The 13249-nt window shown below is 48.6% G+C and overlaps 1 protein-coding gene across 7 annotated transcripts in view; it reads right to left on the reverse strand.

The window, feature by feature from the left end:
• Positions 1-13249, reverse strand: part of AGAP1 (ArfGAP with GTPase domain, ankyrin repeat and PH domain 1) — a 570436-nt gene that overhangs the window by 196559 nt on the left and 360628 nt on the right. For all 7 annotated transcript variants that reach the window (XM_088835100.1, XM_088835099.1, XM_088835098.1 and 4 more), the window contains exon 10: positions 9982-10086. In XM_088835100.1, coding sequence (XP_088691226.1) covers positions 9982-10086 — 105 coding nt within the window. The remainder of the gene's footprint in view (positions 1-9981; positions 10087-13249) is intronic.

Raw genomic sequence — 13249 nt, forward strand, 5'->3', positions numbered from 1 at the left:
CGTGCTCTCCTCCCAGGGATCTTCCTGACCCAGGGGTCAAAGCTGAGTCTCTTGCATCTCCTGCGCTGGCAGGCGGGCTGGGCTAAGATTCTGTGGCATCTGTATCACGCCTGTGTGTGGGTTCTCTCCCAACCCTGACATAAGCTAATCTACCTTTGGGGGGTCTAAGCTGTGCAATGTGGGTGGTTCCCCCTGTTCCAATCTCACCAGGATTTTGAAGGCAGAGCCAGGATTACCAAGCATAGGTTTGGAACCCAGGCCGTCTAGGAGCAAAGGCTCGACGTGAAGCCCCGGTGTGGCCCTGCACTCAGCCATGAGACCCCTCTGCGGTGGTGGTCTGTGCACTGAGCCCACACGAGCCCTGGGAAGATGGGGCACGGGGCACAGTCCTCAGGAGGAGCCAGGGAGCACCTCCCATGGAGAACGGGAAGGAAGGTCCACCTGCACGATGGACATCAGACTGGAAGGAAGCCAGACTGGAGAGGAGTGTACAGACCGAGGGCCGCTTCTGGCACCACGGCTTACTCAGGGGCAGCAGGACCCTGTAACCGTCCACCGCACGATGAAGCAGGTGGACTGCTGGAGTGCGATACGGCCTGGGCACGCCAACATTGTCTTCCCAGGAAGAAAGGAAGACCTGTCTTCTCGGGGTTAGCAGTCTTCCATGACTCAGAGTTTCCACATCTGGAAATCCGGGCTTGGATTCTGTCTGTCCAGCCTTGCCGTCTGGCTTCTGCAACATTCTGGGGAGACCAAGGCAGAGTTCTTCCAAGTGTAACTCATTTCACCACCTTAAGAGACGGGGGTGAACCTTCACGGGCGTGCAGCTGGCCAAAGGGATTCTCTGTGAATCCTGAATCATCCAGTTAAATGTCCTGATTTTATGCAAAGATGTGTCACTTTATTTATTTTAATTTTGGCCATGCCATGTGGCTTGGAGATCTTCGTTCCCCAACCAGGGATTGAACCTGGGTCCTCGGCAGTAGAAGTGCAAAGTTCTAACCACTGGACCGCCAGAGAATTCCAAGAATTGTGTTATTTTAAATGACAGTTACCAGCAGTGGGTACGGGCAAGAGTTGCTCCTCTTACAACAAAAGGTTATCTTCCTTTTTACCTTGAAATATTTCTTTTGAGAAGAATGCCTACTCTGGAAAGCATCTCACATCTTTTTGTTATTTTGGCATCCGTAAAAAAAAAAAAAAAAAGTAGATTTCCCGCCTTCCCCCATGATTTTGAAACTAGAAACTTGCTGAAATCAGCATACTGATGATAATTCAGAGTCTGAGTCCATGGGGGGAAAAAACAAAGAAATGTCAACGGCATACAGAAGCAAAGGCTGCGTGGAAATGGAACGTCTAAGCCACCTGATTAGGAAGGAAGGTCTATGAGAAGGAAGCGTCCAGTTCTGCAGGGCAGGGCAAGTGACTGCAGCCCAGCGACTTCTCACTTGGGCAGCACATGGAACGAGAAAGAAATCCAGGAAGGAGGATTTCAAAACAGTGAGCACCTCGAGTGTGCGTTGGTCAGCTGTGTCAGCCAGCCACTCGTGCTCAGGAGGAAGCCAGGGGAACCTTCTCAGTCAGGGCACCATCGAGTCCTTGGCTCGACCTGCAGCCCTGAGTGAACTCTTCCGGGTCCACTGAGGAATGCCCCCGCACAGTCTTGTCAGCAGTTACTTCAGCCACGCCCTGGACGGCAGCCCCCTTGACATGGAAGATGAATGGGTGGTGGTGCTGAACTGTGCGGCCCCAAGGGTCCAAGTTCTTTCTCATTATCCCCTCCATTTTCCCATCAGGGTGCTGCCTAAGGGCTCACGTTCAAGTCCACAGAGAGCGAATCCAAGGCTCTCAGAACTGGCAGCCCTTCACCCACCCAGACCACGAACCAGCCAAGTGTCAGGAAACCTCGGGATGCTCAGACGTGTATCCTCCAAGAAGGTCAAGCACTTTGGGCTTTTTAAAGGTCTTATAGTTGTATAGGTCTTCAGAGAATCAAAAAAATACAGACCACGGGGCCGCAGCAGAAGTCAACAGCTTGCTTTTTACTATTTCCGTCTTATTTATTTATTTAGGGTTGTCTGTGCTAAATGCCACATGGAAATGAAGGAGCAGTGAAGCTGGTCAGTCCTGAAGTGCAGATGACCAACCTGTCCCAGTGGCCTGGGGCTTCCTGCGTTTTGGCACCAAACGTCCCGTGTCTCAGGAAACACCAGGGCAGTCGGACACTATACACGGAGTGCCTACAAAGCCAAAGCAGCTCCGTCACCTTGGTGGAGTTCCCCGTGCGCTATCTAAACTGCGTTCTAGGTCCATTCAATAACAGCATCATCCTAGGTTCCACTTAATAACAGCATCTTGAGGAAGAAAGATGAATCAAATCAACTGTCATTTTTTTCCTGAATCCAGTTTTTTGTCTTACCATGAGACTCATCCCACCCAGCAGCACCAATCTTGGCGTGAGGTGCGGGGTGGGGTGGGGTGGGTGGTGGTGTCCGACTGGCTCCAGGAGCCTCCATTTGCTTAGAGTTCTTGGTGGCATTTGTGGACCACACTCTCTAAAGAGTCTCAAGTGATCTCAGGAAGACAATACCACCACACGTCCCCTGGAGTGAACGGACTCTCTCTTTGGGTTTCCCAAGCAGACACCATCTGGCCAGTTTCTCAGGGCCTACCTTAAAAGGCATGCCAAGAAGCAGCAGGGCCTGACCCGGTGCAGAAGGAGAAGGACATGGGAGCTGATGCTTCACAACAGGTTCCGCCACAGGCCAGGGGCCCGCGTACTTGGTTATGGAGGCAACACCGTGGACGTGACCCTGACCCTGCACCCCGAAGCAATCATCCCGCAGTGCAGGAACCACAGATCTTTAGGAAGCCCCTAGGCTGAAATCCACCATTCCCTTTCCCGCCTGTGCTCACATCTGCCCCTCTCTACCTACACTGCAGGAGGGAGGCGGACCCTGGCAGGCCAAGCCAGCCACTGCCGACAGCTTCCGAGCCTCTGGGGAAGGGCAGAGCAGGCCAGGGGGTGTCGCAGTGGGTGAAGGGTGGGGTTGAGACTCCCCAGAGCGCAGAGAGAGCAAATCTGGGGTCCAGAGGTATCGCTGGTATCAACTTGTAGGGAACAGTCTCCATCCAGGTAGGATCCATGTTTGGTCAGTTTTCCCTCTAATTCCCAGATGATCACGCCTATGATCTGGCCACGTGCTGACGATTCTATTCCACTGCTCCAAGAGGGTCTCTTCCCCCTAAGAGGACTGTTTTGGGTTTTCAACAACAGGAAACATGCCTGGGGTAAAAAGGCTTCCTTCAGCAACGTCTAGCTGTGGCCCGGGAAGGTCCAGGGACGCCTGTGCTGAGTAAGCTCCAGAATGAGGCCGAGCTGTGTGTCAGAGGGACCAAGGGTTTGGGGCTCTTAAATGATCTGTTGTAGGATGTGTCTCAGGGTAAAACACGGAGAGACATGTCTGGGCAGACTCTGAGGGCTTGGGGAGAAGACGTGGCTGGGAAAGGACGTGCTGGAGGGAGGGGAGACTGACGCCATGGTGACCGGCTGGAAGCGATGTCAGGGAGCCAGCACCCGAGGCCCCAAGCTATCCATCTCGGGCATGCGACTTATGACGGGGCCTGGCCATCCAGGGAGGCCATCGGCAGGAGCTTCCCTGGCAGCTGCCCCACCCCGAGCACTTGGTAGGCTGGTCAGCCTCACCCCAAACCCACTGCCTGCTGCAAAGCTGAGGATCCCCGGTTTCACAGCTGGCAGCCTGTTTCTGAAGCCATGGTTTCCAAGAGCATGTTGCTCTGCTAGGATTCCACAAGTGGGTGCACAGCTGGGATAAGACCCCACTGCTCGCTTTGTCCAAAGGCTGGGTTTGCTTTCTACCCTACCAACCTGTCAGAGTCCCTTGGACTGCAAGGAGATCAAACCAGTCCATCCTAAAGGAAATTAACCCTGAATATTCATTGGAAGGACTGATGCTGAAGCTGCAGCTCCAATACTTTGGCCACCTGACGTGAAGAGCTGACTCATTAGATAAGACCCTGATGCTGGGAAAGATTGAAAGTGGGAGGAGAAGGGGACGGCAGAGGATGAGATGGTTGGATGGCATCACCGACTCAATGGACATGTGTTTGAGGAAGCTCTGGGAGATAGTGATGGACAGGGAGGCCTGGCGTGCTGCAGTCCATGGGGTCGCAAAGAGTTGGACATGACAGAACAGCAGCAACAATAAACCTGTGTGAGCCACCTGCTGGGACTGAAACTTGTCCAAAGGATGATCTTTACATAACCACTTCCACGGACACCTGTGAAATAAGGAAATTGTATCTGTTGCCCTCAAGGATACAAATGACCTCTTCTGAGAGATTTTTTTTTTCAAGGGCATCCAATGAAGACATTTAAAAAATACAAGAGTTGTGTGGATTTTTTTTTTTTTTTTAAGCAAGTTTAGGAAATGGTCAGCTTCCTGCTTCCAGGGCACCCAAAGTCAGCTAAAGTCAGGACCCAATGCTGCCGGAGCAGCTTGTCCAAGCACATGGCTGAGCAAACCACCATCGCTGGCAGCCTGGGGAGCCGAGGGGGGTGCAAAACAGCAAGGCGGGAGCAGGAGGGGTGTGCGGGGTGGCCCTGTCCAGCAGCACTGGTCAGTGTGGTCATCTGGAGCTTCATTTTTTTTTAAAAAATTTATTTATTTTTATTTTTGGCTGTCCTGGGTCTTCGCTGCTCTGATTGGGCTTTCTCTAGTTGAGGCAAGCAGAGACTACTCTCGAGCTATGGTGTCCAGGCGTCTCACTGCACTGACACCCCTTGCTCTGGAGCACTGTGACTTTAAACTGGCTAAAACAGGAATGGCCTAGATCAGTGCAGATCAGGTCAGGGGGCGTCCAGCCTTGCAGACCACGCTCTCTGAGGCAGGCCACACCCCGCAGGTGACGCATCTGACTGCAGTATGACAACCTAGCACGCCAGTTTTCCACACGACAAGATTCAGTCCTTTACCCTTGATCTCATCTTCCTCACATGCCAAAGGCCCCAGACTCGTGGGTTTAACAGGGCATCACGTCCGAGGTGACCAGTGATGGAGTCGAAGTCCAGGCTGATGGAGCCCCGAGCAGCGCATGTGTGCACAGGAAATAAATGTCCCAGCAGGAAGACAGCCCCAGGGCATCAGGAAAACGCTGCTTCTGAAGGGGCTGCTGGAGGCCTGCCTAACATCTGTTTGAATCCTACATTTGGTGCATCTTAAGCCTAATTGCTCTTGACCCCAAACCTCCCTATTATCAGAGTATTAATTACCTGATTAAAATTCTGCCCTCATAAAAGCATGCCAGTTTCCTTTTTTGATATATAAACCATCTCATCATCAAAAGTTAGGAGGGTACAGGGTAGCTGGCACAGATAGTCCATCAAGGACAACCACAACCTCTGTTGAAAACTCTGTCTGAAAATGTCAGACTGTTTAACCAGGTTCTTTCCTGTGACTCCCAGCAGAGTCGCGGGTTGTAGGATCTGCTATTTGAGACCAATGTAGGTCCCCTGCTCTGTGACCAGTAGGAGGTGGATGATGGACAGTATGGACATCGGAAGCTACCAACTTGGACAAGAGCCCCCAGTACTGAACCACTGAGGTCTTCAGCACAAGTAGCCGACGATCTTAGTGGTCTTTCTCCCGTGACACATCATACCTTGGAAGCCAGTGTTACCTTGTGACTGGTATCTGAGATCATTTGGCTCCATCCCCTTTTGAAATTTTCCAGACTCAAATAATTGGGCCATTCTCCACGATGTAGACCTTTGGGGCCTAAATTAGCACCATATCTGAATGCTCCCCAATTTCTTATTAAGGGAATCAGGATTCTGCCCTTGGACATCCCCTTGATACATCTTCCTGTCTGGGACCATAGAACACACAGGACTAACTCAGCCACTGGGCATCTGTTACGTGGGTCAGGTCGCTCAGTCATGTCCAGCTCTTTGTGACCCCATGGACTGTAGCCCACCAGGCTCCTCTGCCCATGGGATTCTCCAGGCAAGAATTTTGGAGTGGGTTGCCATGCCCTCCTCCAGGGGATCTTCCCGACCCAGGGATCGGACCTACGTTTCCTGCATCTCCTGCACTGCAGGCAGATTCTTTGTTACTGAGCCACTGGGGAAGTCACACTGGGTATATGACCCAGTATGACTCTTAGACCAGAACATTCCAAGCACCTGCCACAAAATATACCTGAAACTCACAGCCCTCTAAATGTCCACCCAAAGCTTGGTTGTGAAAACAAGAATCCACGAAGGATTACAATGAAAGTCATGACATCTCTCTGTGGTCTAGTAATTAAAATTCACCACTAGATTAAGCCACTTCCTTAGGGACCTGTCTACCTGCATCAATAATGGCAGCTCCCAGGTGACCCGCATTAACTGAATTGCACTTTTTAAAATGACGATGGCTCTTGCCTGCCGTACAATTATAAAGCCCCATTCTGCTCCTTTACTATATTCCAATAATATCCATGCATACATAGGGAAAAAAAACAAGGAAAAAGGGCACTGAGGACCATCAGGGGAGGCAGCCTGTGCGGGAGAACTTTTGAAGAATGGACAGCAACCGTATCATCAACAGGTAGAGAGGAAAAGTAACGGAGCATAGGCCCTCCAGAGGGAATGTTCCAGAACAATCTCCTGTTGCCACCATCCTTCCCCCTTGGCAAGAAGCAGCCAATGCCCTCTGAGGGGCTCAGCAGGAGACTGGAATGTGATAGGAGGGGCATCACCCATCAGATCTCACTCTCCACAGGTCAGTGAGGCCGGCAAGGAGACTGTGACTGCACGTCTCCCTCCAAGAACAAAGCAAACGGGTCCATCACTAGCTTCTGTTCTCTGATGGGGTTTTTAGGAAGAACTACGCCTGGGAAAGGGCACCTCCCTCTTGATGAAGCAGCTTTGGAGAAAGACCCCCAAAGACCCAGACGGGGGCATGACAGCCACAGGCAGGCCTCACAGGATAGTGTTAAGTCTCTGGTTTAGGCCACCGGGGAAGCAGCCTGACTCCACGTCCCAAATAACCCCAATAAATCAAGCACATGGAGTCTCTCAGTCCAAGAAGTGTATATCTCGAAAGCCTACGTACTGGTGAAGCGTGGAAAGACTCACCACCAATAGGAGGAACAAGCAGAGGGGCCTAAAGACACGCTTACTTTTGAGCCTGGTTCAGAAAGGGGAAGCCGCTGTTGGAAGACCAGAGGGAAAAGGACAGTTCACAACAGCCAGCAAATGACACGGTGGGGATACCATCTGTTACCGGTCCTACTGCAAAGGCTTTCAAAAAGGTAATTCCTCTTCCTGTTTGGAACCAAAGAATGTTGGGCTAACTCAGCCGCTGGGGGTCAGCAGCTCCCGACAACTTAAGACTAGAACACAGCCACTCCAGGTACCCGCAAGGGACTATGAACATCAAAGTCGAAGTCACTCAGTTGTGTCCAACTCTTTGCGACACGATGGACTACACAGTCCATGGAATTCTCCAGGCCAGAACACTGAAGTGGGTCACTGTTCTCTGCTCCAGGGGATCTTCCCAACCCAGGGATCGAACACGTCTCCTGCATTGCGGGTGGATTCTGAGGTGGATTCCCCACCTGAGCCACTGGGGAAGCCCTGGAAGCAAATTCACTCCAGACAGCAAGTCACTTGGCGAGGATACCGTTTGTTACCTATCCTATTGAAAAGTTTTTTAAAAAAAAAAAACAAGGGAAAAGTTCCTGAGAGTACAGGAGGGGGAAAAAAGCCAGAGGAGATGAACTGATACAGTCCTTCCTGGAATTTGGCAGTCCATACCCAGAGCCCATAGAAGCACACCCTCTTCAACTCAGGAAGGCTATGGTTGGGAACGTGTCTGCAGGACATGGATGTGGGCACAGAGGTGTCAAACAAGGATGCTGATCAGAGTGACTCACAATGGTAGAAATCACGGAGAAAGCAAGTCGGCTCGCCAAATGTCGGTTCAGTCAGCTGGGGCACATGTGCAGGACGAATGTTGTGTAACTATGAAGACGGTGGCTTGGAGGCGTGTTTGCTGGCATGGGCGGGCGCCTGAGGTCTGGCACCATCTGGGAGAGCAGGGAACACGCTGCATGCACAAGGGGCTGCAGGCCATGGAAGGCAAAGGCACGGACTGTAGACACGGCTAGGAGGGTACCCCTCAAAATGTGAGCAGTCTCGTTTCTCAGGGGGTATCTGGGGGAAGTACATTTTCTTCGGTATGTTTATCTTTAACTTCTCATTAATCACAGCGAAATTTTCAAAAAGTACTTAAAATTAAAAGCTTAACATTGCTGTGCTTAACACTGTGATCCAGTCAAATGACCAGCTAATCCTGTATATTCTAATCCATACGTATACCTACATGAAGGCAGATAAACGTCACGCAGGGTTCATGGAATGTGTTGTGCTGGGAGAGCCATGACAACTGTCTTCAGGTTTTACCAAAGCTTTCCTAAGGAGCTCTCCATGGGCAGAATGTTTACATTTCTCCCAGTGATGAAATTACGTGTCTTTTCGTCTATCTTATATAAATCACCAGGATAAGGAACGTTGTTACACAGAGAAAACGAACCTGCCTTACAAACTGGCATGCGTTCTTAGCGGACAATAAAAGCGGACTCTGAGTCATGAGTTGCATTCGAATCTTGGTTTTGCTGTTCTCAGCTGCTCAAGCTGACCCTGGGTTTCAGTGCACATAGAGTTCCCTACAAAAGAATGTCAAGCTGCAGACTTTCTAAGACGCAGCTGCGTGTTCACGCGTCCCTTCGCGTCACGCGTTCACGTGTCTGGGGTGCGCGGTCACACGCGTGCATCCGCCACAGGTGGTGGTGCTTTTGTGCACTCCGCTGTGTAGGACTGTAGAGAGGACAGCAGGACAGCATCCTGATTCCAAGCCCAGGGAGTCTAGAAGCAAGCGTGAGAGCAGCTTGATGTAGCTGGCACCGCTGAGCAGCGCCAGCTGTCGCACCGTATTACTGTGCTTTCCAAGCTACTGTACTGTAAGGTTAAAAATGCTCTTCTTATTATTTTGTGTTTTTTATGTATCTTCTGGAGAAAAGTATTATAAACCTATGGTGCTCAGTCGTGTCTGACTCTGTGACCCCATGGACTGTAGCCTGCCAGGTTCCTCTGCCCATGGCGTTTCCCAGGCAAGACGACTGGAGTGGGTTGCCATTTCCTATTCCGTGGGATCTTCGCAACCCAAACTGAACAAGCATCTGTTGCGTCTCCTGCATCGGCAGGCAGATTCTTTACCACCAGAGCCACCTGGGAAATCCACAAACTTACTAGAGCACAGTAATGTAAGGTCGATCGTGTCAGCTGGGTATCTGAGCTAACTCCGTTGGACTTACTAACAACCTGGACTTGTGAATGTGCTCTCGGAATGGAGCTTGTTCGTATGTAGACCTGCTACAGTTTCTTTTAGTCTAGATTTTCAGATAGATTTTTTTCCTCCTTTCTCTTTGACTACTTCCTCCTGTCTTTTTACTCACATTTAAAATACTACTTTACTTTAAAAGAAAAAAAATAGAAAAACAAAACAAAAAAAAGAACTATAAGAACACCATATAGACTGAAAATAAAGGGTTATTCTGTAAAAAAAAAAAAAAAATTAGCCAGAAGAACACTGACATATATTATCAAAATAGAATTTAAGGCAAAATCCTTAATTTGGGGACGAGGAAGACTACATACTATTAAGGGAATGCTCTATTAAGAAAGCAACATTCATTCTGTTAGTATCATAATAAGATGCAAAATTCATAATATTATTAAATGTCCATTTTGGTTTAAAAATAAATTTTACCAATTAAAAAAAGGAGTAATTTGAAATAAAATAAAATACTATTTGAACCTCCAGCAGAGCCGAAAGGCTTGACTGTGCATGTACCTGCTCTGAGTCCCCACAGCCCAATACCTGCTAACTCCTCCAAGGGAGCAACACTCACATGCAGACTCGGGTGGTAGGTCAGCACACCGTTGTCACACAGGGTGACATACTTCTTCTTCCATTCCTTGTTTAAGGATTTGCCACTGCGCTTCAGCAGCATGCCCTGTAAGCGAAAAAGAAGCCAGGCGGAAATTAGTATAAATCATAAAGTCCTGCAGACGTTTTTTAAAAAGAGTAGACACATAGGTAACTTTTAAATTGTTAAACTTCCATTTTCCCTTTGCCATTTTAAAAAGGAAACGACACTTATTTTTGGCTTGGTCATTCAGTTTTCCCCTTTCTTTTCCAAAAAATATATGTACATTCAATCAATTTTCTTTTATGTATGAGTGCAGAACTTAATATTGTGACATTAACGAGGGCTAAGATGTGCCATTGGTTCAACCAATATAATACAAACCATTGTGATGTGATATATCATACCTTTTCCTATAACTACGCTGTAAGCACAGGGAGCTCCTAAAGGTATTAAAAAAGATTGTAAATTTCCTTTTCTAAAAATAAGACACTAACCATATTCTTCCTTTACGATATTTACAAATAAGAACATTTTATTTTAGTTTTTCACTTCAGATCTTAATTTATTAAAAATGAAATTCCATTTGCAAACTTAGCAATGGCATTTAATAGATGAACTGTGTATAATTTACTTTAATCCATTTTTAATGAAATCATATTAGAGCTTCTTAAAAACCATTCAACACTTGAAACCGACACACAAGTATATTTAATCCAGTCTTCCTTAGATGACTGATGAGAATTTGCTCTTGTTTTTACTACCAATTCCCAGCAAACCTTCTGTCTCATTTCTAGGCTTTCTTGACTTAAGAAAACTGAAGGCAGCCTGAGCTCTGCCAGGCCCAGCACCTCGAGTCTGCACTTTCTCTTTCCCTGTTGGAGCTTCAGGCCCTCCTGCATGCATGCGTGCATTCTAAGCCGCTTCAGTCATGTCCGACTGTGTGTGACTGCATGGACTGTGGCCCACCGGCCTCCTCTGTCCATGGGATTCTCCAGGCAAGAATAGTGGAGTGGGCTGCTATTCCCTTCTCCAGGGCATCTTTGTGACCCAGGAAACAAACCCCGGTCTCCTGCATTGCAGGCAGATTCTTTACCATCTGAGCCACCAGGGAAGCCCTGCGCCCTCCTAGTCAGTCAGTTTTAAACCTGAGCTTTCACATCTGGATTCGTCTAACTCCCGTCCACAGAAATGAAGGGGAACAGGAGAACCTCCCTCCTTGCTCTTCCTCTTGCTGCTCACTTACTAATGTGATCAGGACTTCTCTGGGGTCCGGTGGCTGAGAACCCGCCTTCCAAACCAGGGACGCGGGTTTGATCCCTGGTCAGGGAAGTAAGATTCCTTGGAGCAACTGAACACGTGTGCACCACATCCAGAGAAGCCAGCATGTTGGAACTGCTGAGCCTGTGCTCTCCAGAGCCTGTGCCCCACAGTAAGAGAGGTCTGCCGTGTGCCGCAATGAGAGCCAGCACAGCCGAGACAAGGAGTCTGTGATCACAAGTATGACTGGGAAAGCCTAAGTAACATGAGCTAACTCACCCAGATGGAGGCAGAAAGAAAATGGTCAGTTTGAAACAGAATCTGACACCTTAGGAAGACGCGGCCTCCCGAGTCCCGTTGAGAATTTTTACCAGCCCCCATCCGCCTCCTAATTCTATCAACCAGGAACCAAAGTACGAGAAACAACCAAGGAGGCATTTTTCTTTTGCATGGACTGCAAAAGCCTACTGCATTTGTGACCCCCATGGACTGCAGCACGCCAGGCTTCCCTGTCCTTCACCATCTCCCGGAGTTCGCTCAAACTCATGTCCATTGAGTCAGTTTCCCAATATTATGACATTGCATTTTTATGGACAGATTTTACAAATATAATGGATTATGAGCCACCTGGGGACTCTGGCCACAATGTTTATTGTTTCTGAGGGAAAATATTTCAGAGTTTGAGGCAACTAGCAAGTAAACCTTTGGAAGATCACTTCTTTGCAAGTTCTTATTTAAAGAACCATGTGACATAAAGCTGCAGACCTTGATTTCTTGGAATCTAAACCAACATAAACCAAACACGACACTGAGACCAAAGAAGGGAACCAGCTGCAGAGAGCAACGTTAGCTGCCATCGGAGGTGATACAGGTTTCAGGGCACAGTAAGAGCCAGTGTGTGTGGGGGGTCTCGATTAGTGACACTGAATTATTGCCGATGAAAACGCAACCACTTAACATCATTAAATATCCCTCCCCAGTGGCATTTCTAAGATTTTAAAATTAAGCGTAACAAAATCTGACACAGGGACTTCCCTGGTGGTGCGGTGGTTAAGAATCCACCTGCCAATGCAGGGGACACAGGTTCGACCCCTGGTCTGGGACAATCCCACATGCCACGGAGCAACTAAGCCTGTGCGCCAAGAGTTACCGAGCCCATGCTCTAGATACCACGCACCAGAGCTACTGAAGCCCATGTGCCCTAGACTAGCCCATGATCTGAAACCAAAGAGAAACCACCACCTCCATGCAGAGCCTGCCCACGGCAAACAGAGAAAGCCCGTGACTAGCAACAAAGACCCACCGCAGTCAAATAAATAAAATTATATATATTTTTAAAAAGCCAACTAAAATTATACATATAATATAGACAAGTTCTTCTGTAAGCTCACATTTTCCCACCCTCCATTTCAGATGGAATTCCAGCAACACCAGGGGCTGGGGTTACTGTGTGTCATCATTGGCTAAGAGCAGCCCTGGGTTTCAGAAAGCCTTTTTTTCAAGATATTTTACTATTTTATTCATTTATTTATTTGGCTGTGCCAGGTCTTAGCAGCAGCATGTGGGATCTAGTTCCCTGACCAGGGATCGAACCTGTGCCCCCCGCGTTGCGAGTGCAAAGTCTTAGCCACTGGACCACCAGGGAGGTCCTCCTCAGGAAGCTTTTCCTTTCTTCCTCAAATGAAAGACAGGCGGAAGGTCCGACTCGGGGGCTCCTTGAAAAGGGACACACAGAAGTCCTCAGGCCATCTTTAGGGCACTTTCAGGGGCAAGTCCTGCATTGCTGGGTGAGGGGAATAAAGACTCCTTTCTTGAGGGAATAAAGGGAAAATTTACCTGAAGGCCAAGTGAAAAAGGGACATCATAGTTTTCTGGGGACTTAAATTAGACAATTTGTTAGGTGCTAGGAAAACAATGTCTTGCTAATAAATAAATAAATAAATAAAAAATCCAAATCTCTACAATCTTAAATAAATCCCATGGTTCACCT

This window comes from Moschus berezovskii, chromosome 4 (genome assembly GCF_049115385.1).
Source record: "Moschus berezovskii isolate FMDL1 chromosome 4, NW_MosBer_1.0, whole genome shotgun sequence".
Taxonomy (NCBI): domain Eukaryota; kingdom Metazoa; phylum Chordata; class Mammalia; order Artiodactyla; family Moschidae; genus Moschus; species Moschus berezovskii.